The sequence below is a fragment of the Lacerta agilis genome, chromosome 1, assembly GCF_009819535.1.
Source record: "Lacerta agilis isolate rLacAgi1 chromosome 1, rLacAgi1.pri, whole genome shotgun sequence".
Classification (NCBI taxonomy): Eukaryota; Metazoa; Chordata; class Lepidosauria; order Squamata; family Lacertidae; genus Lacerta; species Lacerta agilis.
The window spans coordinates 48904802-48929543 of record NC_046312.1 but is presented as its reverse complement, the minus strand read 5'-3'; the positions used below and the strand labels follow the sequence as shown (position 1 = coordinate 48929543).

Below are 24742 nucleotides of genomic sequence, written 5' to 3'. Positions count from 1 at the left end.
TCTCTCTCTCTCTCTCTCTCTCTCTCTCACACACACACACACACACACACACACACACACACCACAAGTGCAAAACCACCAAGACATCCATGGAAAGGAAGAACTTCCATTTACATGTTTGTGTGTCCCACTTAGCACATCAGCATAGGCATCAGAAGGGTACACTGCTTTCATCTAGTGATATCAAAGGTTAATGGAAGTTCAGCCAGCATTTCAGGAGGAACAAGGCAGGGAGTGGGTTCCATGAAGTCTGTCCATGACGCCTTATTGCAGCATCCAGTCCCTGACTTATTTCTCCTTCGTTTTCTGGAGAAGCGCAGTCAGGGGTCGTACAGGCCCAAGGACTGCTTTGGGCCTTGAAGGCCGATCATGATTAAAAGGGTTGTGTCTTATCTCCGGTTTTAATTCTGCATTTGGTGAAGGGCTCCCTCTGGAATCCAGTGACACAGCTGCAACAGTACATCTGACTGGTTGGAGAACAAAAGAACAAGTCTCCACAACACCTCGCTTCCAAATTATCTTGCCGTGCCGATGTTCCTGTACTGACACATGAGAAGGTGCTTAAAGGTTTTCTTGAAGGTGGCGTTGCAAAGAGCATAACAAGCTGGGTTGATGGTACTGTTGACATAGCACAGCCAGTACCCGATGTACCAGACTGTGTCAGGGACACAATAATCGCAGAAGGTATTAATGAGGACCATCACATTGTAAGGTGTCCATGTCAGGATGAAGGCCAGTAAGATGGCAAAGATGGTTCTGGTGACTTTCTTCTCCCGGGCTGCCATTTGACGCTTCTTCCTGACCTGACTCCTGGCAATGCTAGCAAATTTCCTGGCAACGTTCGCCGGGCGGCTGTTGGCCAAGGTGATTGGGGTGGAGCTGGCTTCTTTGTCTGGGACAATCTCAATGGCGGTGACACATTCAGTTCCGGTTTGCTTTGTGACGATCTTAATTTTGGACCACTTGGAGGCAGGGTTAAGCCGTGTCGGGGCTGGGCTCTGCCCTTGATCAGCCGGTGCAATTTCCAGCACTGGCTTCTCTTTGTTGGTCTGGGTGATGCTCACCGTGCTGGATTCATTGGACGTCTCCTTCTCCTCTTGGTGTCCAGTGGTCTCTGACTGCTGTAAGGGCTGCTCTTCTACTTTCCCATTTTTTGCCTCCTCCTTCACCTCCGCTGCTTTCTTTGGAGAGTTGTTGTTATTCTGCTTGACCAGAGGGCTCTTCAGGAAGCTCAGTGGCTTGGACCTCTTCTCCTTCTTGCTCTCAGGCTTGTGTCTTCTGATGCGGCTCCGGCTGGCCAGTGAAATGTGGATGTAGAGCACAGTCATGATGACCACAGGGAGGTAGAAAGCCGCGATGGCTGTGCCAAAGGTCACCGCCGGGTTGGAGAGGAACTGGATGTAACACTGCTCTTTCTCAACTGTCCTCTCCCCAACAATGAACTGCCAAAACAAGATGGCGGGCGCCCAGAGGATAAAGGACAATATCCAAGCGACTGCAATCATCAGCCCTGCCATTTTGGTTGTCCGCCTAGCTGGGTAGGTCAGTGGCTTGGTGACACAGAAGTAGCGGTCAAAACTGATGATGAGCAAGTTCATGACAGAGGCGTTGCTCACCACGTAGTCCAGAGCCAGCCAGAGGTCACAGACCACAGCCCCTAGTGGCCAATAGCCCTTGATGATGTAGACTGTGTAGAGGTTCATGGAAAAGACTCCAATTATCAGGTCAGCACAGGCCAAGCTGAAGAGGAAGTAGTTGTTGACAGTCTGAAGCTGGCGGTTGACTTTGATGGACAGCATGACCAAGATATTCCCTACCACAGTGACGAGGCTAAGTGACCCCGTGACGGTGGCTATGAAGACCATCTCCACCGTCTTATACTTGGGGGTGCCCTCCTTGGTGAAGTTGTCATTGGTGAAGTTGGGCATCTTTATCAGCTGAGAAGACAAGTTGTATGCGGAATCTGCAGAAAGAGAGGTGGGAAGAGAAAGCCATTGAAGAAATATTATGCATCTGCAACACTCGGTCAGGCAGGTCAGAGTAGCGCAAGCATTAAAGGGTCAGATGAGATCTGGGGAGACCCAGGCTCAGATCCCCACTCAGTGACGAAGCTCACACCTTGACCCTGTTGACTAGTCCAGGCATTAAGATGTAGAACAATACCTTGTCGAAAGGTATCTGTGCACTTTCTGTGTTTGAAGCGCATGGCTTCCCCCTTCCCAAATCCTGGGGAACTGTAGTTTGTTAAGGCTGCTGAGAACTGTAGCACTGTGGGGGCTAGTTCCTGGGATTGTTTGGGAGATGCCATGGGCTTTAAAGGTCTAGTGTGTATGCAGCCTCAGAAAACATTTCAACTTGGCCAGCCTACCCAGCAATAGCTAAAGCAAACCTGCACGTTACTACCAGGAAGTTGTAGTAGGAGGGCGCTAAGCAAACTGGGAAAGAGGCCAGTGTCCTATTCCACCCCTGGTCGGATTGTCAGCTCAGCCAGAACAGTTGTGTCTCTTCAAAGCCCAGCATTTTCCCAGGCCTGTGTTATCTTTAACCCATGTCTGAAAAATCCTTCTGTACTGTTTCCATCTGCCCCCAAATCTCTCCAGCCCTCTCCAAGGGAGCTATTTATGGCAGCAGCTTGTCTGGTGGAGTGGGGCAGCCTCAGAAGGAGCTCACAACCTTTTTCAAATTATTTCGTGAGTTTATGTAGATGCACGGAGCTCCAGAGAAAATAAGTGAGATTGGGGAGGGGGGTTGTGCCCATCTAATAGGCCTGTGGATCCTGCATTCTGTAGGGTTTTGCTGAGGGGAGCCTACCCTCTCCTGGATATTCTTGGTATTGCACCATTGCAGTCTGCAGCCCGAGGACTTCTGCAAAGGCTGCCTCTTTTCCAGAAGAGTGTATCCTTATAGAAGACTTTTCCTAGGCCTGGGGACACATTCTGTGCAAGCTGGCGAAATGTTCGCTGTTTGCCTGTGATACAGCGTTTGAGTAGCTTGCAGTAGAGTGTGGGCCACCTTAGCCACTTAAAATGAGACAGTTTCCCTAAATTGTGTGCAGACAAATCTGTCAGAGCTTGTGGAATGCCCCATGGGACCTGTGGGATTTTACTGGTACTTTCAGCATGGCTGCAAATGCTTTTGGGGAGCAATTGCCTAGATTTCCTACAGAGGCGGTTTTCAGGTGGAGCAACCAGTGCAGTCACAGTGGGAGCCACAATGCAGGGGCACGAAAACAACGCTGCAGGGTGGAGCGTGAGAGGCAGGGGGGAGCTGAATTTCAACATCACATAAGGCACTGCTGAAATTTGTGAGCCCAAAGTCCACCGCTGTTTCTTTGCACTGTCGTGCCCAGTGCACCACATTACACTATTCCTGGCTTAAGAGGGAAGCACGCTTGTGCAAATCCTTTTTGTCCTTCCTGTCTTATCGAATGCACTGTGGACTGCATTAGGGCTGCCCTGTGTCCAGAATTTCCATGACATATCCGGAATACTGCAGTCAGCAGCAGTGGCTGGGTGGAAATCAGCCAAAAATAAAAGTCCAGGAAAATCCAGACATTTAGCAGCCCATGTTGATTTTCCATAAAAATAGCTCCAAATATGCCGTTTGCAATTTTGCCCCCCCCAAAGCTCAACAATTTATCATTCTGGGGGTCCCTTTTAAATGTTCAGCTGCCCCAGGAGGCAGTGTGTCTGCATTTTCTTCCGGCCTTCCTAGGAACAACAGAATCATAGAGTTGTAGAGTTGGAAGGGACCCCAAGGGTCATCCTAGTCGAACTCCCTGCTATGTAGGAATCTTTGAAAGGAAGGCACAAGTTCCTCCTCACTGAGGGGTTGGGAATCTGTGATTGCCAGTTGGTAGACTGTCCCTGCCAGCATGGCCAATGGGCAGGTCTGATGGCAGTTATAGTCCAAAAACATTGGGCGGGGTGCCACCAGGTTGGGAAAAGTTGCTTCATATTAATGTTCTGATCATTAATGTATTTACTCAGAAGGAAGTCACACTGGTTTCAATATTGTTTCCGTCCATAGTTTATGTGCAAAACTGTAATGAAAATAAATATTAGAAAAACAAGGCTTGCATACAAATGTTTAGGACTGCAGCCTTAATTCTAAGTCTAATAATTTAAGATTCTATTTTCATTGTTATTTGTCTTCCCCAGGTGCTTCTAAGATTCAAGAGAACAATAAGAGGAAGCCTCCTTGATCTGTCTCGGAGAAGCAGGACCTGAGTGGGTAGAAAGGATTGCTTTTAGCAGCGGCATAACAGAACATACAGCTCAACGGGGGGTGGGGGGGTGGGGGGGTGGTGGATTTCTGAGCATATCGATGCAGCATGGAAAGTTTTACCTGTTGAATTTCTGCATGTTATGCAGCTCTTAAAGACATAGGAATGTTGGCAGGAAAAAAAGGGAGCTAGCAATCACAGGTACCAGGTTGCACCAGAGGTCTCTTGACAAATAGTTCAGTAAAATAATCCAGATCGCTCAAGTAAGTGACTCATAAGTCAGGCTAGTGAAGCAAGTGAGAATAATATTAATATTCTGTTCAGAGAGAAGGAGGCAACACTGAGGTGAAAAGGGCAACTGGGGGGGGGAGAGAAAATGGTGATGAAACAAATACTGTATTGAAAGGATCGGTGAAATCTACCTCTAGACAAGGTTACATCTATTTACTCTAAATTCAGCTGGGACTGAATGAGTGCATTACTGTATTGTTATTCTTTATTAAATTTAAACGGCTGCCTATCAATAAACCTCCTCTGGTAGCTTACAAAACACATGAAAAACCAAATTTCATACTATGTTTATATATAGAAAGTTCAGTGAGTAAAACAACCAAAATCAGTAGCAATTGGTGCAATGCAGCGACAGGTTTTTCATTTGCCCTTGCTGATTAAAATTGGCACCCACCCTCCTGAAAAGTAAGGGGAAATACCTGTGCGTCTTATGGAGCGAATGGTGGTCCCTGGAGCTGAATTGCCCAGGGGCCAAAAGCAGAGTGTGCTTTTTATTTTACAAAGAGAAAAGGGAGTGTTGAAAGGACCCGCTCAGCAGCTGATCAGCAAGAGATCTGGAGAGAGATAAGAGTCCCGGCTCCCTTTCAGCCCCGCCCTCCTTTGTTGAATGTGCTGCAGAGGGAGGTTGTTTGTTTCCCCAGCAACATGTGACTGGCTGATTAGATTATCTGTCTGCAAACAGTAGAAATGGCTCCCTTTCCTTAAGATTTTTTCAGAAATGTAAGTTAAACCCCATAAAAATGGGGCTTTTCCTCTTTGCTTTTCCCCCTTTGCAAAAGGAGCTTTGCTTTTCCCTCTTTGCAAAAAAGCTGCAAAACCTTTAGCTGATCCTTAAAAAAGGCCTTTTGCCTTTGCAAAAACAGCTGCAAAACTTTTAGCTGATCCTCAAAAAAACAACAAAAAAACCAGGGCTTTTAGAGCAGGAAAACCAGAAAAATATTTTTTTTCCTTGTTTCCTCCTCTAAAAATGAGGTGCGCCCTATGGTCCGGTGCGTCCTATGGAGCGAAAAATACGGTAATCAGCCAAAGTTTTAGTCTGTTAACCTACCCATTGAACCAATTAAACCCGGCAGTCCTAGTTGACAAAACTCTTGCCCGATCAGAAAAGCAATTTGACCATTCCATCACATATATGAACAAGCCTTTGCAAGATAATTCCTAACTCTCGATGGGGGGAAGGCAGAGGGAGGAAGGGAGGGAGAGAGAGAGAGAGTCTGAGACAGGCTGTGTCACTTCACTGCCTAGAAGTGGCTGCCGTTTCTAGGTCAGCTTCTCAGCCTGAAGCTACCAATTATCTCCTCCGGCCCTGGCCAGGTTCTGCAGATTTTAATAGGACAATGAAATCCTTGCTCTGTAAACCGACAGCTCCCCCATTTCCACAAGCTCCTCCAGAGATGGCTTCAGTGTATCATCCTTGCACAATCCCCATGTGATGGGAAACAGTTCTGACAGCCTGAGGCTGTTTCCTTCTCTCTCCTCAACCTCCCAAGCCACCCAAGGCCCCATAGCTGGAATAAATGAAGGATGAACTCGACTCGGAGGCAGCCTGAGAGAAAGCTGGTGAAACAGCGCCATATCCCCAGTTAAGTTTTTTCGCGCAGTGAGATTAGGATGGAGAAGACATGGATGAGACCAGGCTGCGTGGGCAATAATAAAACATTAGCAAATCCTTTCTAATTATTAGCCAGGTTTAATAAGACAAGGTCTTGTGAAGTCAGAACAGAACTGAACAATATATATAAGAAGACTCCAAGTGGAAATGTCCTGTTTTGTGAAAAGAATGTTTCAGTTACCCAAGACATCTTATTATACTTGGGCAGTGGAAAGCTAGGTTTGAATCTGCCAAAAAGCTAAGACACTATATCTAGGCCTAGACAACCTCGCAAGGCTGTTAAGAGGATAAAATGAGCACTTTGAAATAGGAATGAGTAGAAACATGGGAATTTGGTTTGTTGACGAATTTCTAGCTGCAGAATCTAAGGGTAGATCGTTTTCTTCTTCTGCCAAAGGGCAACGAATGCTAGGCAGAAGCAGTGAAAGTATTGGGAGAAATGTAAGTCAGCAAGCCAGCTTTTGTGAAAAGCTCCTTTTCATCGGAATCAACTGGAATTCAGATGCAGTTTCTTTTTTACTTTTCGAGTAATGGCTTCTTCATGCTATATGGGCTGGGTTGCACATAATGCCAAACCATAATTAAAACGAACTGAAGTTCATAAGCTGACAACAGGCAATGAACAAACCATAGCTAAACTGCTGTGGTTTGGATGCCCAAATAAACCAGGGCTTAATACACTATATAATAGACTATAGTTTAACAAACCATTGCTTAGCATTATGTGCAAACCAAGTCAGTGGGACTGGCTTCTGAGTCTTAGCCTTGCATGGCACAAAGCGAGCATTCTGGTGAGCTGAAATAAAACATCAACAAATCAGTTTCTCCCTCTTCTCTCTCACTCTTGCGTCTTCTGTTCATGACGTTTCCCTAACCCTGACCATTTCCCTTTGCCCCCAGTGTCATTCATCCCCTTTCTTGTGTCTCTTTCCCCTGTTTACTGCTGTCTGGCATCTCTGTAGAGTGCACGGGGCCAAGAGAAATTGCAGATCTGACGCAATGATGTTTTGAAAAAGTTTCTCTGGGCATGATAACCATTGGGAGCGATAAAGATAGATGCCAATTGGATTTGCTCCTCGCCACTCTTCTGGAGAGGTCAACAGATGGCTTCGCAGACACACTTTGACCAGTAATCTGGGACAAACTCAATTTCTGTCCTCCTCATCCCCCTACCTCCTGCCTTTGTGTTTTACAGATGGTTTGGCTTCCTCTATGGTTGTGTTCACACTGATCCTTACTCTGCCTCCACCATATCTATGTCATTTCTTACAAAATTCTGAGTTTTGATGTGTTTCCCCTTCAAACCAGCTTTGATCCAAATTGAGAAAGAAGAACAACCTGGCTGTGTTTAAAGCAGGTAATGGATTCTCAGCCTTGTATATTGTCATCACCTTCGTGGCCTTGTTACACCTGGGAGGTAAGATTGAGCAGTATGGTTCAAGAAAAGAAACCCAAAAAGCAAGAGAGGCTATTACTGGGTGGGAAAATGGGGAAAATAGTTTTCCTAAACATACTTACTAGGAGAGTAGGCATCAGTGAACATAATGGGACATATATACAGACATACATGGGCATAGCCAGGATTTTTGTTAGGGTGGGGGCAGCCCAAGTTGTTGAGCTTTTTTCATGGGTAAATATACCCCCCAGACTTTGGTTGGGCGGCAGGTGTCTGCTAGGAGGACAGAACCTAAGTTAATTGGAGTACTTTTGATGCTTTTCAATAATTTGCCTGCTTATGTTGAGAATACATAAGCCCCTCTGCCTGAGGACTAGAAACTTTGCATCATTCTGATATGTTTTCAAGTCCTTAGAAGACTCTACTTGTCATTTTTCTCGATGCCATAAGGACTACCAACCTGAGATATCCGTGTACACCTATGAATTTGCTCTGTGCATCTAGCATGTGTTACACTTTAGAAGGCAACATGTTGCTAACATGATGTTAGTTCAAGTCCCCAGAATGGAGAGAAGTTTTAGCAAAAGAAAAAAGAAAAAGCATGCAGAATGCCCCTCCCCCACAAAAACCCATCTTGTAAGGCAAAAATTCATTTCATTTAGGCAATGATTGAAGTGCACACAAGAAAGCAAAAATATTCAAAGACATAATTGCCAAACATCAGAGTTACAGTACACAGACATGGAAGATAGGCTGCCCAGACGGGATTTTTTAAAAGAGATTAGAAGGATAGGAAAAAGAAAATTAAAAAGATTTTACAGACCATAAAATCTCATGTTTTCAGTATGCTACCAAAACTGGCACCAAGTGACTAGATTTCATGCTCTGTGTTGAGAAGGCAGTTCTTATAGATTCCCCAATTTATTTATTTTCTTTCTAGAGCCCCTCAGCCATTTCTGTTTAAAAAAGCAGCCATGCTGAACTTCCTGGGGTATGGGTGTGTGCATGCCTGCACACTGCAGACACATGCATGTGTGCATGCACACAAATGACAGCACCGTCCTATGCGTGTCCACTCAGAAGTAAGGCCCACTAAGTTTAGCGGGGCTTGCTCCCAGCTAAGTACATATATAGGACTGCAGCCTAAGTCTCCTCCCGTCTTGCTAGAATACCCTCAGACATGTTCTCTAAACGGGAAAGTGCAGCAACTAAAAACAGGCTAAGTGGAAGCATCTGCCCAATAAGAATAATCACCAGGGGGAGAAAAAGGACAAACACTAATAAGTCTGTAGGAGGAACATGTAGATACGGGAACAACATGAATTAGATAAACCAATTAATTTCTCTAAGCCATATGAATGTAATCTCCTCCCAGAGGAGATTGGCTTCTGATCTGTGGTTATTAAATCAGGACCTTTGGAGAAGAACAGAGCTTGGGAAGAGGTAGGCTGGTGGGCTGTCTCCTTCCCAGACAGCAAAAAGGGTTGATGTGATTATTTATTTCCTTTTAGATGCATTATAAAAAAACAGGCTTTCTGGTACCCATCCAAATCAGCAGGCTGCCTCCAGCATTTAAACCTACATATTCCCCTTTCCCCATTTCAACTCTATAGCTCTCCCTACCAGGAAACAAACCAACCAACCAGGGCAGAGCCCTCATCACAAACTTGGATTCTAAGGAAACTCAATTTTGCTGTCAATAAATGTGACAAGAATGCGCACTGAGAGCCATAACCCGAACAAGAGATCTGCGGCAGGTTTCTAAAACAACAATTTGTGACAAGGCAATGAAGAATTGTAATGCTCTTGTTAGGGCTGGAGTGGTGGTGGAGGAATGCTTCAGATGTAGGGTGTTTCTTTTGGTAAAGGTTTAAGGCATGAGCTAAGCAGGCAGAGTCCTTGAGGAGGCAGGCAATTTATGGAGATTTCTAGGGTAGGTGGTGTTTTGGAGGAGGGCCTGTCCATGCATCTTCAGTTGGTAGTCATTTTTTAAAATAAATCTATGACAGAACACACTGCATACAATTTTGCTGGTGAAAAGGTTTGGTGAAAAGTGTTAAAAATATGGAAATGGAGGTTTGACACACACAGAAAGGTTAAAACTCCGCCAAGAATGATTGTTGTTCTCATATACAAGGCTTGTGGATGAATTGATCAATAGGCGGACAATCTTCTTGAAATGAATGATGGATTCGGAGAGAATGAGCAACAATGGTCAGCTGAGTACAGTTTTCTGGACATTCTCTCGCATTTCCTACCAAACCTATTCTGCCTCCTCCAATGCCTGCAATTCATACAACTGCTCTGCATATGAATAATTGCTTTTTATCTCTCACCCAGATTTCATTCTGCTTATGTCAAACAGGTTGTTTGAATAAACAATTCATCACAACTGCAAACTGCAATTTTTCGCACCCCTTCTACCCACATTTGAAAAGAGCTATGGCAACATGCAAAATGTGTAAGTTCATGATCAGCAATTCAGACAACCTGTTCAAGCCTCGTGGTGGCCGGGGCGGGGGGTGGGAAGGACAAGAAGCATACCTCATCACACACAGGTTGGAAGGTTGTGTGAACTAGCTCTAGCAGAGAAACTAAGGAGATCTTTAATGATACAAAATATAAACAGTGTGTGACTCTGAGAAGTCTCCTTCTGCCAGTCATCAGCTACTATTCCCTGTACGTCATCAACTTGCTGTTCACACTACATAGAGTTCACACAAGCAAACACACACACACACACGCACACACACACGGGTTTACTTTCAATAAGTGGGATCTTGGTTTTCGATCCATGTTGCTTGCTTGGTGACAGCAACAGCCAATTATAGCCTGCATGGGTGAATCAGAGATGTAGTGCTCAGCTGCCCGGCACCAAATAAACAATAATCAAGTGTAAAGAAATCAAATAATAGATTCCCCCCCCCCTAGACATTCCTTCAGAAGTTTGCTCCAGCTGTTTAGCGGTTCAGCCTTTTGTTCACACAGCAATGCTGTTAGGAGGTTGTTCGCTTAGCCAGTTAGTTCATGGATTTTACATATCGTGGTCTACGGTTCTACTGTCGCTAAGGAGAAAAAACATGCCACCAAGGAATACTCAGAAGGAAACAGAACTAAGAACTGCATAAGTGCTTGAAAAATAAACGAAATTGTACCTTCATGTGGAAGGGAGAACACTGATGGAATGAATAAGATAATGGTGCAAAAATATAATGAATGCCACGTTCCTTTTCCCTTCCCCCGCCTCCTCATTACGCCTTTTCCCTTAGCAGGAGCGTTTGTAGACAAAGGCACTTTGCAAGGTGTTTTTTTTTAACGCGCTTTTTGTTGCTATCAGTGTAATGATTGGTGTGTTAAATTTACTGCTGTGTGCCATGCGAAAGGGGTGGGAGGGTTGGAATCAGGTAGAGAAAGGCTATGTGTGTCCCTCTCCTCACTGTCTTTTGAGTCACATTTTTTATATCGCTGTACACCCCAGAGAGGGGGCAGGGATGCCACCACCTGATGCACATTGCCTCCTTCGTTTCCTTTCACCTGCAGCTATCAACTAGTCGATCAGCTTGACCATGGCTTCCAATTTCTAATGAAATGGAAGCTGGTTTGAGGGAAAACTCATTGGGCAACAGCGTTTCTCAAGGAAATGCAGGATAAATGTGGATTGTGGCTAACCTTGTGGGTGGTCAGCTTCAAACACCAATAGTGGAGCCTGGAGCAAAGGGTCAAGTGTACACAGCCAAAGAGGGGTGGGAATCCTAACCCTACTTAGCTGGGAGTGAGCCCCATTGAATTCAATGGCTCTTACATGTGAGCAGACATGGATAGGGTTGCAGTCTTATCTTAATATGCTTAAAGGTTTGGGATGATCAGGATTTGGGATTAAGGGATGACATATTTACTGGATCTAAACTTTCAGAACTGTATCTTGATACATTTTCATTGCTTGGGGGCGTAGGAGCCAACTCCTAGGGGCCAAGGTCCCTTCAGATCCCCCAATAAAATATTTGAGGGGGCCAGCCCTCCACCAAGTTGATGGGCGTTCAAATGGTATGTGTGAGATTGATTATGGGGACACAACACAAACACCGCCTGACCTGTTCCACAAAAGCACAGAGAAATTGCCTCAGCCAGAGGAAGCAGAGGTAGATTAACCTCCCCTCTTCAGAGATTGTAGTTACAGCCTGCAGGGCTTCTGGAAGGACATCTCTCCCCTCCTTGGTACTCCTGCCAGCAGGGCTAAAAGCTGTAACCTGAGAGTAAATCCCATTGAATTCAATGGGATAGGTGTCAAATCAAATTTGATGGGACTTATTTAGACTTGCTCTGTAAAATCTAAGCCTCTTTCTTAGTGTATGGAAACTTCTTGCACCAGCAATCTGCATATAAAAAGATCCTGCATGTAGATGTCTAACGAAGCCTTTGCAAATGTGCAGTATGAGAAGGATTCACACTAAGGGCCATTTCCATGGGCATAGCCGGGGGGGGGGCAGGGAGGGGCAGCGCCCCCCCATCAATAAAAATCAATAAAAATACATAGCTAACTGAGGTTCTGCCCCCCAACAAAAGGCCTGCCTCCCCCTAACAAAAATCCTGGCTATGCCCATGCCCTTTTCGCTGGAACATGAGTTTGAGAAAAGATCCTGAGCAGCTTCTAAAGGATAGGTAGGGTCAGGGGAAGGGGGTGCAAGAAGCCTGCCCTCCTTCCAATGCAAGTCTATCCCTGGTTAGAAGCCTCTGTTTTGGCAAATGAAGTTGCCCCTGTGAAGTCCATAGCTCCTGTGCCCTACACATGGAATGTGCCAGGAGTCTAAGGAATCCTGTTTCTATAGGAACCTGGTTTTGGTGAAGAGATTCACCGGCACATGTGGCCAACAGCCACTAGGTGGCGCGCTTGATTCTGGGAAATACGCTTTAAAAAGCGCGAGACTCCTCTTGCTGTGCTAACAGTAAGTGGTGTTGATAGGTCAATACTATTACATCTGATTGATCAGTGTGGCACTGCCAAGACTATGGCATCCTACTGATAACAGCTTTGATCCTGTTAACAGGCAGGGTTCTTCTCCAGCTGATCCCCAGACAGTTGTTTGCAAAGGTTGATTTGGACAATACACTTTTCGCCTGCGGAGAAACTCCTGACATAGAGGAACACAGCAAACTGATGCAATGCTGAGTTGGAATCCTGGTCCATCCAGTTCAGCATCAACTATACCGATCAGCAGAGTTTCAGGTTGGAGATATTCCCATTCTTACCTGGAGATGCCAGGGATTGAACCTGAGACCTTTTGCATGCAAAACAGATGCTCTACAGATTCCTCTTAACCTTGCCAGGCATGTGCTTATGCGAGAAAACATAAATGTATGAAATGAGTCGTCAGAACTATGGACCACAATAATGCCCAAGTACTCAGTAGCACTTTCTCCCCAGCTCCCGTTGTCACAGCAATTGCTGCAACATCCACTGCTTGCTTCACATATTGTCTATCTATCTGTCTATCCATCTAGTTACCGTATTTTTCGCTCCATAGGGTGCACCGGACCATAGGGCGCACCTCGTTTTTAGAGGAGGAAACAAGAAAAAAAAAATTCTGGTATTCCTCCTCTAAAAGCCGTTTTTTTAAAGGATCAGCTAAAAGTTTTGCAGCTTTTTTGCAAAGGGAAAAACCCTGTTTTTTGAGGATCAGCTAAAAGTTTTGCAGCTTTTTTGGCAAAGGGGGAAAAGCAAAGCTCCTTTTGCAAAGGGGGAAAAGCAAAGAGGAAAAGCCCCGTTTTTATGGGGTTCAACTCACATTTCTGCAGCTTCTAAAGGAAAGGGAGCCTTTTCTACAGTTTCCAGACAGATAATCTAATCAGCCAGTCACATGTTGCTGGGGAAACAAACAACCTCCCCCTGCAGCACATTCAACAATGGAGGGCGGGGCTGAAAGGGAGCCGGGACTCTCATCTCTCTCCCGATCTTTTGCTGAGCGGGGTCCTTTCAACACCCCCTTTTCTCTTTGTAAAATAAAAAGCATGATCCTCTTTTGGCCCCTGGGCAATTCAGCTCCAGGGACCACCATTCGCTCCATAAGACGCACAGATATTTCCCCTTACTTTTTAGGAGGAAAAAAGTGTGTCTTATGGAGCGAAAAATACGGTACTTTGTCCAATGCTTTCCCTCTCCCATTGCAACCAAAGCAAACCGAAATAATTCACAAATGAAAACAATTTGGACCTGAAAGTAAATCTAAAAATCAGCAGGCAAGAAGGCTAACCAAACAACACCAATAGCAAGTGACTGTGGGAATAGGCAAAACAACAGCAAAATTATAACTGAATGGCTGAAAGCACAGTGACAATTTCCCCTCCAGAAAGAGAGGAGATATAGATAAATATGCTTGTCTGTGGAGTGCATACTATGGGAAGGTTGAGACTGCTGTGGTGGATAGACAGAGTACTCTATGTATTCCCCCCCCCCCAACCTTCCTAAGGCTCTCATTATAGTTTAGCTTGAGGGCCTGGCTGCTTTCTAACAGTGCTGATGTGCTTTGCAGTCACATTCAATCACTCCAACACAAAATTCATGCACAGCTAATGAAAGGATGCATCCAGTTTGGGTTTGGTGGCATCTTCATTCGCAGGGCAAATTAACCTACAGAAAAGCAGGGCCTGACTCAGAGGGGCTGCAACCCAGGATCTGTGTTGCTGTCATGATGGAGAAGCCCTGCTGGTAGTCTCATTTGGCTGAAGCAATGTGAGCGGCTGCTTTTCCTCAGCAGGGTCTGATCACTAGGAGTATCCTATGTCAGTATTCCATCATGTCCCCTTGCCAAATATTGTGGCCAGTAAACTAAAGCAGATATTGGATTATGAGCTTTTTGTCAATACAGACTTAATTCTAGCCCTTTCAACCTTGTAGATGAGGATCTTCCAATATAGAACACTAGGCCTGGGTGAAATGCTGGGTTTTTAACCATGCTCTTTTTATGTTTCTGCCTGCAGCTGATCTCCAACCTCAAAGTAGCTTCCACCATAAAACACAAGAGAAAGATGGACCACATTGCCATTTAAAACACCTGATGCAAAATAATATATTTACTGACTTTTGTTGAGTCAGGAGCATCCAACTTTTGAGCTGCAAAGAACTCTTTGTCAGAAGAAGGGCAAATGTTGTGTGTTTCAAAGATGTAGAAGGCGACTTGTACTCCTAGTACTGTGTATGATTCACAATTCAATTATTGCTACTGAATGTCAGTCGTTGGCAAAATGTATTTAGGGGTTTGTAGTAAGTGAAGGCTATCTGCTAAAATAAATAAAAAACCCCAAATACAATGATTTATTTTGGAAGTACAATAAGCACCTACTTGTCAGTGCCTGTGACATCACCGATAATGAGATAAAAAATTGTTCCTCCCCCAAACCTCAACTGAGGTGCACAGTTATGAAACTGGTTTTAAATATACAGAATGGTTTAGCTCATTAAAAAAATTACCATGCACATCTGCATTGGGGGGGGATAACACCTGTCCACATAAGTGACCTGACTTCTCAGCAATCTTAGCTGTCAGGTGGCCAAGGTTGGCACAAACACACACAAGGATGTGCCTGAATACAAATAGTTCAGCAATAGCGCTGGCAGCTCTGGGTGGGTAACTCTTCTTCTTCTATAACTACAAGTGTTGCAAGATCTGAGCTGAATAGCACTAAGACCTTCAAATTGCTCTGTAGGAAAGCGATGTTTTGTACCAGCCGTAATGCACAGCCTGGAGAGAGAACATTATTAATCGATGCAAACATCATTAATAGCTCAGAGGAGACGCTTCTACATATGAACCAATACAGTGTTCATTATGAGATAATAAACTCAACTTTATTGTGTCTCTTCATTCTCTGGGAAAACGCAGCTAACATGATATATATGCCATCATGTGCCAGCCATGGCCTTCTGCCATTTACATTGGCCAAATGTGTTGTCGGCATGAGAATAAATGAGCACAAATCAGGCATGACAAATGGTAACAACTCAGACAACCATAGGGAGAGCATTCCGGACAAAACTTGAAAGTAGCCATACAAAATAAATACATAGATGCATTAAAAACAAATACTGTATCAAACAAAGAGACTCTGGTGCAAAGCCACAGAAGAGAAATTCAAAGGCAGATTTGACATGATCAGACAAGGGCTGAATAGAGGCTAAGAGCTTGTCCACACTTCTGCTTGTCCTGTGCCTAGAAAGCAGAGGCTGAACCCATTTCCCCTTTGCCACACACCTTTCCCAAGGAAAACCTGCTCTTTAGCTCTAAATCAGAACAAACGGCAAAGAGTGATCTTCTCCGAGGGAAAACAGTGCGACAAGCAGGAAAGTGGATAAGCCCTTATAGTATAAAGTTATGCATGTTTTACTTAGAAGAAAGACAGTGTTCCCTGGGGTTACCTCCAGGTAAAGTGTCCATAGTAGGACTTGGGAGTGGCTAGCTTACTACAAGAAGTGATCCTATGCTGGCTGGGACTGAAGAGCGTTCCAGTCTATTTTTTGCCAGATCTGTACACTATTCTCTGCCTGTTCACTAGCAGCTGGTAGTGAGTCACCCTCCCCTCCCCTTTTTCACTGGACCTTGATAGGATTTGACTCTGCATAATAGTGGAGCGCACCTCCCTTTACCATTCCTGGGTCTTCTGGCCTCACTTTGTAGTAAAACCCTCCTCTCCTTTTCTGTGCCTTATGTATGTGCCCATTAAAGATGCTCTTCACGAACGAGTGAGATAGATGGAAGTGGGAGAAACCCTGTGGTCCTTCAGATGTTATCGGACCCCATCTCCTATCAGTCCCAGCCAGCATTCCACTGGTCAAGATTGCAATCCAGCAAAATTTGGAACACCACCAGCTCCCCACTCCTGAAATTGTTGGCATTTGTCTGTCTTGGGAGATAATGAAGGAATGCACCCTTAGGGGTGAAGTCAAACTCCCGAAAGGTTGCAGCACCTGCTGTGACTGTAGAGACCGATACAGGAGAGACATGTTTTGCTGCAGCTATGGCTGATGAAGGCATCTGGTTTTGCTGCTCCAAGTACAACATGGCATTTCTTCTCTCTGGTCAGTGCTGTGGATGCAAGACCTGTCTATCACCAGGAGCTGAGCTGCGATGTTTTCAAGGGATTCCTACATGCAGAGCTGTAGCTACAGGGGTGGGGCAGGTTTTTGGGCCCAGTTGAAGCCTCCAGAGGGGCACCATTGAGGCTCCCAGCCTGTATGTGCACAAATGCACATGGTTGTTGTTGTTGGTTTTTTTTTTGCCAAACTGAGTCTTTGACCCAAGTGAGATAAAGCCTAGTTTCGCACATGGCGGAGTTGAAGTTGCCAGCCCTCATGCCACGTTTGCAAGCATCTTTGTAGTGCAGAGTTGGGACTCAGCTATATTAGACAAAAAAAAAAAACAGCATTTTGAATGCGTTATAAACATGCAACACCAGATGTGCTGTATGTAGAGCACAAAACATTTCTATGTGATTTTACATAGCATTCCCCCCCTTTTGTTATAACAATTTAATTTATGACTCATTTATACTGGTAGGTTCCACAACCCCCAGTGTCTGGCCTCACTTTGCAGTAATATCCACCCTTGGTCTGCCAACAGGCCTGGTGCCTGAAGTCAGCTCCTCATAGGGTACATCCCTGGGGATCCTCCTATCTTCCATTCTGTGGACATGACAAAGCCAGCGCAGACGTCACTGAACATGCTGGGAATGTCGACTCCACCTGCAAAAGCATATACCACAACACATTGGTGAGCCTTTCAGGTGCCACCACACCATTCTTCCCCCAGCAAGAGCTGTCTACTTTAATTTTTGTAATGCCTAGGTAAGAGTGACATAGATTACCCTACATTACCCTACATTGCCCTGTATCAATTTATCCCATCATGCAGATGAGCCCTCGCTTGGCACCTGAGATGCTGCAGATCTGCTCACACAAAGCATGTTGCTCCACCATGCAATTACCATGATTGTGAGCTCCGCCTCGTCGTGATTGGGCAGAGGCGGCAATCATGGAGAGCTAGGAGCATCACCTGGAGACTCGAGATGGGGCGCCGAGTTGCCACTTAGTTTTAATGCAGCTTGACTGGGTGCTTTTTTGGCACTCAGCCATTCCTCTTTAGCTCTGCCTCGATGCTAAGCAATGAGCAATTTGAAATTTGCATACATTTAAATGAATTAACCTATTCAACTGTGCAATGTCTCTTGTTTGCCCCTGGGACATGGAGGGAGAGAAAGCGAGAGCGCTGAAGGCAGTTTAGCAGGAGACTTGCTCTCCAGCACATGTTTCCGCTTCCCACAATCAGCATAGCCCTCCTCCATAGTGCCTAAGGGGGCTTATCCACACTTACTTTTCCTCCACTCTTTCCAGGCATGGTCTGCACATTAAGGCTCTGTGTCCGAGCATCCTCCCCGACCCCTTGGCGCTTTCCCCATGAAAACCCACTCTTTAAAGCTCCATCGGAGCAAACGGAAATCCACAGAAAACCCAAATTGTCATTTGTTCCGATTGAGCTTTAAAGAGTAGGTTTTCATAGGGAAAATTCAGGGGTGGAGAGACCCACGCTTGGACATGGAACTTTTAAGCTGTACCTGTGCGTGGAAAGAGCAACCGTATATAAAAAGAAAATATCAACACTTTAGTCTCTACATGTATCAATGCAGAGAGTGTACTAATCTGTGTAACATTAATTTGGAAAAAAAAAAGTTTTTGATTTGTAAGAAAAGGGAAAATATTTTTAAGGTAAGTGTGGATATGCCCTGGCTCTTTCTTTATGCAACACCTGAAGGGCAATGTTCCCATCATCAAGAACATAAGAGCTCCACTGGATCAGGGCAATGGATCACCTAATACTGGGGGGGAGGACCCCAACCCAAATCCCACGTGTGTAGGAGGAGTGACATTATTCATTGGTGAGGGGGATACACTCTGTACATGATCAGAGGCACTCTTTTAAAGCCAATGTTTCACTTAGTCCATAACTGAGTGCTGAGGCAGGTTATGGGAAGTCAGATCTGGAGCTAAGCTCTAGTGAGCCTTGACCAAGCTGAACCCGGAGCAAAGATCACTGCTTTGAATTGTCACTAAAGGACAAGGTCAAGGGATGCCAAGAGGCCATGAGAAGTCAGGTTCCTGGAGCCAGTGAGAAAATTTGCCCAAAACCCAGAGATGGTCTGAGTGAGAATCATTCCAACCCAGTTGCCAGACCCACACTGCTTATCTCTGCTTGCCAAAAAGCACTAAAAGGGTAAAGATCTAAAGGGATTAGATCTGTCATGTTAAACTGCTGGCTGTAATGCAGGTTTCAGCATCTAGAACTAAACCCCTGAGGACGGAGCCAGAAATGGAAGGGAGGGAAGGTGGGAGAGAGAGAGAGAGAGGAAGCAGGAGGATGGAGCGATGGCAGGATGAAGAGTGAGGGGGAGGAGGCCGGAATGATAAACAGATATTTATGCTTATGAAGCATGTGCCTTGCAGAGAGAGAGAGGCTATGCAGTCAGGGATGGTTTTCGGTGATAATAGCTTTATCTAATAGTCGTTAATTAGTTACTGAGTCACGACACCCGGTTTACATTTAGCAAGCGATTGTTCTAGCTGACAGATGTACACCCCTTCAAGCGTGTGAACAGAGCGCTCTTGTGCATGCCAGTAAGTACCTCCTAGGCACCTTAGAAATGTGTTGGGATAGAGAAGCAGCTCAGTGCTGCTCAGAGACAGGGATGGATCTACTATGAAGCTAATGACAGACGTTCCAAGTGTCCCTATTTTCCAGGAACAGTCCCGGATTTACAGAAGCCATCCTGGTTTCTGATTTGATCCCGGAATGTCCTACTTTTCCTTAGGACGTCCCTATTTCCATTGGAGAAATGCTGGAGGGTTATGGAGTTATGCAGCCCCATGAGCCAAGAAGGTAAGTAACTATGCAACCTCTAGGAAACACCTGAAGGCAGCCCTGTATAGGGAAGTTTTTAAAAATAATATTTAATGTTTTATTATGTTATTATATACGTTGGAAGCCACCCAGAGTGGCTGGGGCAACCCAGTCAGAGGGATGTGTTATGTATAGACAAACAAACAAACAAACAAACAAACAAACAAACAAACACTATTATTATTATTATTATTATTATTATTATCATCATCATCATCATCATCATTATTGAATAGGACATCCCTCTTTGCATCAGAGAAATGTTGGAGCATATGTAATGAAGCTTAAGCTTCAAGGGCCCCAAATCCTGGAAGGGCCCCAGAAGTGACATTAGTCTACGTTGCTTAAAAAGTATGCTTTAAAAAGTGCACTATGCATGTATATAATATTTCCCTAATTTCCCCTAATTTTCATCCCCACATCGGGGAATAGTTGGAAGGGACTACAAGGGTCATCTAGTCCAACCTTCTGCAATGCAGGAATATTTCACCCCATGTGGGGCTTGAACTCATGACCCTAACAGATCCAAGAGTCTCATGGTCTACCGACTGACCTGTCACTCAAAAACTATAAGGCATAGGATTTTTTTCTATTCACACTTTGACATGTGAGATAATCCAATACAGCAATTTTAATCAAAATTGAAGATACAGTAGCTTCATGGCAGCATTCCATGCTGCTGGCCGCTCCTGCCAGGGGTAGATCACATGATGCTCTCCAGATAATGTGACTCCAACTCCCATCACCCCTGACCACTGGCCATGTGAACTGAGGCTGATGGGAGTTGGAGTCCAACAACTTCTGGAGGGCACCATATTGGCTGGCCCTGGGTTATATGCATATTTCTTTTATCTTCGAAACAATACAAAATCTAGCAAAATAAACAAGAAAGCAAACAAACAAAAATATGCCAGCCCCATTTATCAGAGGCAAAAGTGTGCATATGAGCACTGATCTTTCAAAAACGTGTAACATAAGGTTACCAGACGTCCCCATTTCCCAGGGACGGTCACCGGATTTACAAATCAGTCCCTACACAAAATCAATTGAAGTTGAAAAGTGTCCCTGGATACATTGAAAAAAATCTGGTAGCCTTAGTGTAACAGAACCAACGCAGACACTTAATCTAAGGAAAAGCAGCTTTGGGAGAGGCCAACGTGAAGCAGAGAACCGGTGAGGATGGGGGGGGGGGCTTAACTCATTGCCCTCCTGTAACATCCCCTGCGTCAGCCACTTCCTCCCCCCCCCCCCCAATCACATGCAAGTGATGATCAGGGAGAAACAATGGCCAAGGCTGAGGTCTGAAAATCACAACATTAAACTGGACTTATAAAATGGCAGATTTGTAAATGGCTACAAATTATACAAACACATACCATATATATATATATATATATATATATATATATATATATATATATATATATATATATATATATATATATATTATCATCAAAGATGCCCCCAAATAAAAAATTATCACAACCCAAGGAACAGTTATGGTGTGTGTGAGTGAACATTTCCTGAGCAGCCGTTAAGAGTAGTCAACAGGTTTTCCACACCTATCAGCTGATCACCCATTCCCACCACCCTTCTGAGTAATACTCCTCCCCACTCCCTCACTATATTTAAGGATCTGGTGACTTCTGTTTCAGTGTATCTGAAGAAGTGTGCATGCACACGAAAGCTCATACCAGGAACAAACTCAGTTGGTCTCTAAGGTGCTACTGGAAAGAATTTTCTATTTTATTTCCTGAGCAGTAGGCTTGAATTCTACTTGATTAGCGTTGTAAGCAGATGGCTGGGGAGCTGCTGAATTATGGTCAGGTCTTTATCCAGGCCTTATTGCACCTCAGCTTTCCCTTTGTACAACAAACTGGGACTGTGATTATCTGGAGTTTAACACGAGGATCCTGCACTTGCTTGGCCCTCTAGGCTTCCAGCTAAAAAGCACCCAACTCCATTTGGGGAGTTGGCACTGCTACTTTCTCTTACTTGGTATGTGTGTTGCTGTGTCTGTCACCTAGGCAACAAAAAGAAGGCACTGGTCAACCTTCCCTAGAGAGTTGTCAGAAATTGTATTCTTTCTGGAATTCCTGATTTAAATGCTAATAAGTTAGTTAGCAAGCAGGAATTTGTTTACTCAGCTCCAGGAGCAAGTTGTCATTCATGTTTAATTGACCCAGGGGTCTATAGGTGTGGAAATATGATCATTATCCAGGGAGGAGCTGGCAATCTTAAAAAGATGAACTCTGTCTCAGCATCTATGTTTGAGAGAGACAAAGACTGGCTGGGGCTGCTCCAGAGCCTATGCTGGTGTAAAGGATCTAAATAGTGGGATTGAAATGAAGCACTCTCGGACAGTGCATAAAACAAAGGTAGCCATGCTGGGTTTTGAAGTTCAGACAACATAACACAAGTCTTGAATTGACTTGGGATTAACACCCCAGCCCAAAAGTGAAGAATGGCATTTGCCTAAGCAATTCCTGATGTTGAGCATATTTTTAATTGACTGCCTATGAATTCAACTCTGTGTCTCTCTAGAAGGACATTTAAAAAGCCCTGGATCATACCAAATTCCCATCGAGTTCAGCATCCTATTTTCCAACCAAAAAGACCCCAAAGAAGCTTATAAACAGGGAATGGAGACAATCACCCTCTTCTGCTGTTGCTCTTCAGCAGCTCACATTACTGGGACTGACAGCTCTGCTGTCATGTCTGGATTAAATCTCAGTTAGTTAGCCCATGTCTGGTCTGTTACCAAATCCAAGTACCGGTTCAGGAACTCAACAGCCTCCCTGCGATATGTGGAAAATAGATTGGTGTCAACCATGTACACCCCAAATCTCCCAGTTGTTTCATGTAGATATTAAACAGCATGGGGACAAAGTGGAAATTTACAGGGTGCCAGTCAGCAGTCCCCTGGTGCTCCTTTCTGAAACCTGCCCTCTTTAAAGGACCACAACCAGAAGAATACAGTGAACCCAGGTTCCATCCTGGCCCAGCAGTCCAGCAGGATGCCCCTGATTATGACACCCAAGGCATCTAGCAGAACCAGCTTCCCTGTCAACTTCTTGGCTTCGATCATCCGCCAGGCTAGAGAGTGGCTTGGCTGGAGATGTCAGGTTACTGCTTGCAACAGGAATGGTCAGTATCCTTAATGCTTCAATCCAAATGAGACAACACACTTATTTATATAGCTTAGACTAGCACACCACCTATTCAGGCTGGCTGTAGAGCATCAGGATTCTCCACAGCCACATTCTTCCTCTGCTACCATTTGGGGCACATTGTCCATCAGTGCATTGATAAGACCAACTACGTCTCTATTTCCAACATATCTCGGAGAGGCTGAGATCCTCAACCAGTGTTTGTATTTGGCAATGGACTGATGTGGGCAGACAAACTGAGATTTAATTCAGACATTACATATCTTCTGTGCCCTCCACTGCATACTATAAGCCCTTTCATCACCCCCTGGCTCATAGGTAGACATTTCCCAAATACATTTTGGAAAGGTGGATCAACTTCAGGGTGGCTTCAGAAATATATTTGTCAGGAATAGCTGCACAAGAACTGCATGGGAGATATATTTATATATATTTAATGTATTTATTTATTACATTTATATATCACATTTATCTTCCAAGGAGCTCAAAGTGGGGCACATGGTTCTCCTCCTCCCCATTTCTTCCTGTGAGGTAGGTTAGGTTAAGAGATGGTGACTGGCCCAAGGTCATTCAATGAACCTCATGGCTGATTGGGATTTGAACCCTGGTCTCCAAGGTCATAGTCCAACACTCTAACCATTACACCACACTGGCTCTCATATGTAATTGAAGAGGTAGGATAAGGATTTGCCCTCTTACCCATTCCTTATGCTGAACCAAATCCGCAACAACAATCTCTAACAAAGGATTGCCAACACACAGTCAACAAAATACAGTTCCCAGAATTCCTTGGGAACAGGGAGGAGCCAATAAGGTCAAAGCTTTATAAAAGTGATGTTTTTGTTGACTGGTTCACTATAACTCACAGTATCCTACCTTATAGGTTTCATGTGGGCATAAAGTTGGATAACCCCATACTCGCTGACCTGAGGCAGGCTACAAATATGATAAACATTTAGTTCTTTCCTGTCCAGAATACTACCAATGGTAGTATAGTTGTATATTGTATATGTTGCAACTTCCTTCTGGAGAACAGACATGTGAATACCAGGGGACACATCTTTTCATAGACTTAGTAATAACTCCGTGGCAGGGTAGACTGTGCGGAATGACTTATGAGCCTGTTTTGCAGGAATCTCATTCCAATTCCATAGCTGACAGTAAAGCTGTAATTTAATATAGTTCTCTTGAAGTAATATTGCAATTCGATGGAATCAAGACTTATGTTTAAGGACTCCTGTTGGAAAGAGACAATTTGTTTAAATGATGCCAAGTTGATTGACACAAGCCTTCATATCAGTCTGCACAGGGAGCTCCCAAAGAACTTGAGCAGGAAAGATGTTTGGAGGACGTACAGCACGAGTGTGACATTGCCACTAGTACAGCTCGCTTGTAATCATATTTACTCAGATGCAAGTCTCGCGGGTTCCAACAGCATTTGCTCTCAAGGCCAAACTACACATTATGTTAAATGCACAATTGCACCCAGCATGCCTGGATGTTGTTGGTTAAATTTAAGCCAGGGGAGATCAGGATCAGGGAACTTTGGTGTGCAGAATGGTTTTTTTTTTCTTTACCCCTTGCCAAGATCCCAATGAAAATCACCCTCCCTCCTCTGCTCCTTCAATAGTGGCTTCACTCCAATGCCAAATAGCGACTTAATCAGTATTTATTTATTTACTTAGTGTTTATGAACCACCACCTTATGTAAAATTCTCAACTGCAGAAGCTCAGTATGGGGGAAAGGGTAAACCTTCCTTCCTTGCTCCCTGCTGTAGCCTCAGTCCTAATCACACTCATTGTAGCTGCTATGAAGAAGAAGAGGAGGAGGAGGAGGAAGAGGAGGAGGAGTTTGGATTTGATATCCCGCTTTATCACTACCCAAAGGAACTCAAAGCGGCTAACATTCTCTGTTCCCTCCCTCCCCCACAACAAACCCTCTGTGAGGTGAGTGGGGCTGAGAGACTTCAAAGAAGTGTGACTAGCCCAAGGTCACCCAGCAGCTGTATGAGGAGGAGCGGAGATGCAAACCCGGTTCCCCAGATTACGAGTATACCGCTCTTAACCACTACACCACACTGGCTCTGTATGTAATGAAAAACACAG

General features: G+C 44.6%; 1 protein-coding gene across 1 annotated transcript in view; it reads right to left on the bottom strand.

Moving 5' to 3' along the window:
• The window catches only part of CHRM4 (cholinergic receptor muscarinic 4), a 48543-nt gene continuing 23801 nt past the window's right edge, over positions 1 to 24742 (bottom strand). The window contains exon 2 of the mRNA XM_033148957.1: positions 1 to 1963. Coding sequence (XP_033004848.1) covers positions 516 to 1963 — 1448 coding nt within the window. The 3' untranslated portion in view covers positions 1 to 515. The remainder of the gene's footprint in view (positions 1964 to 24742) is intronic.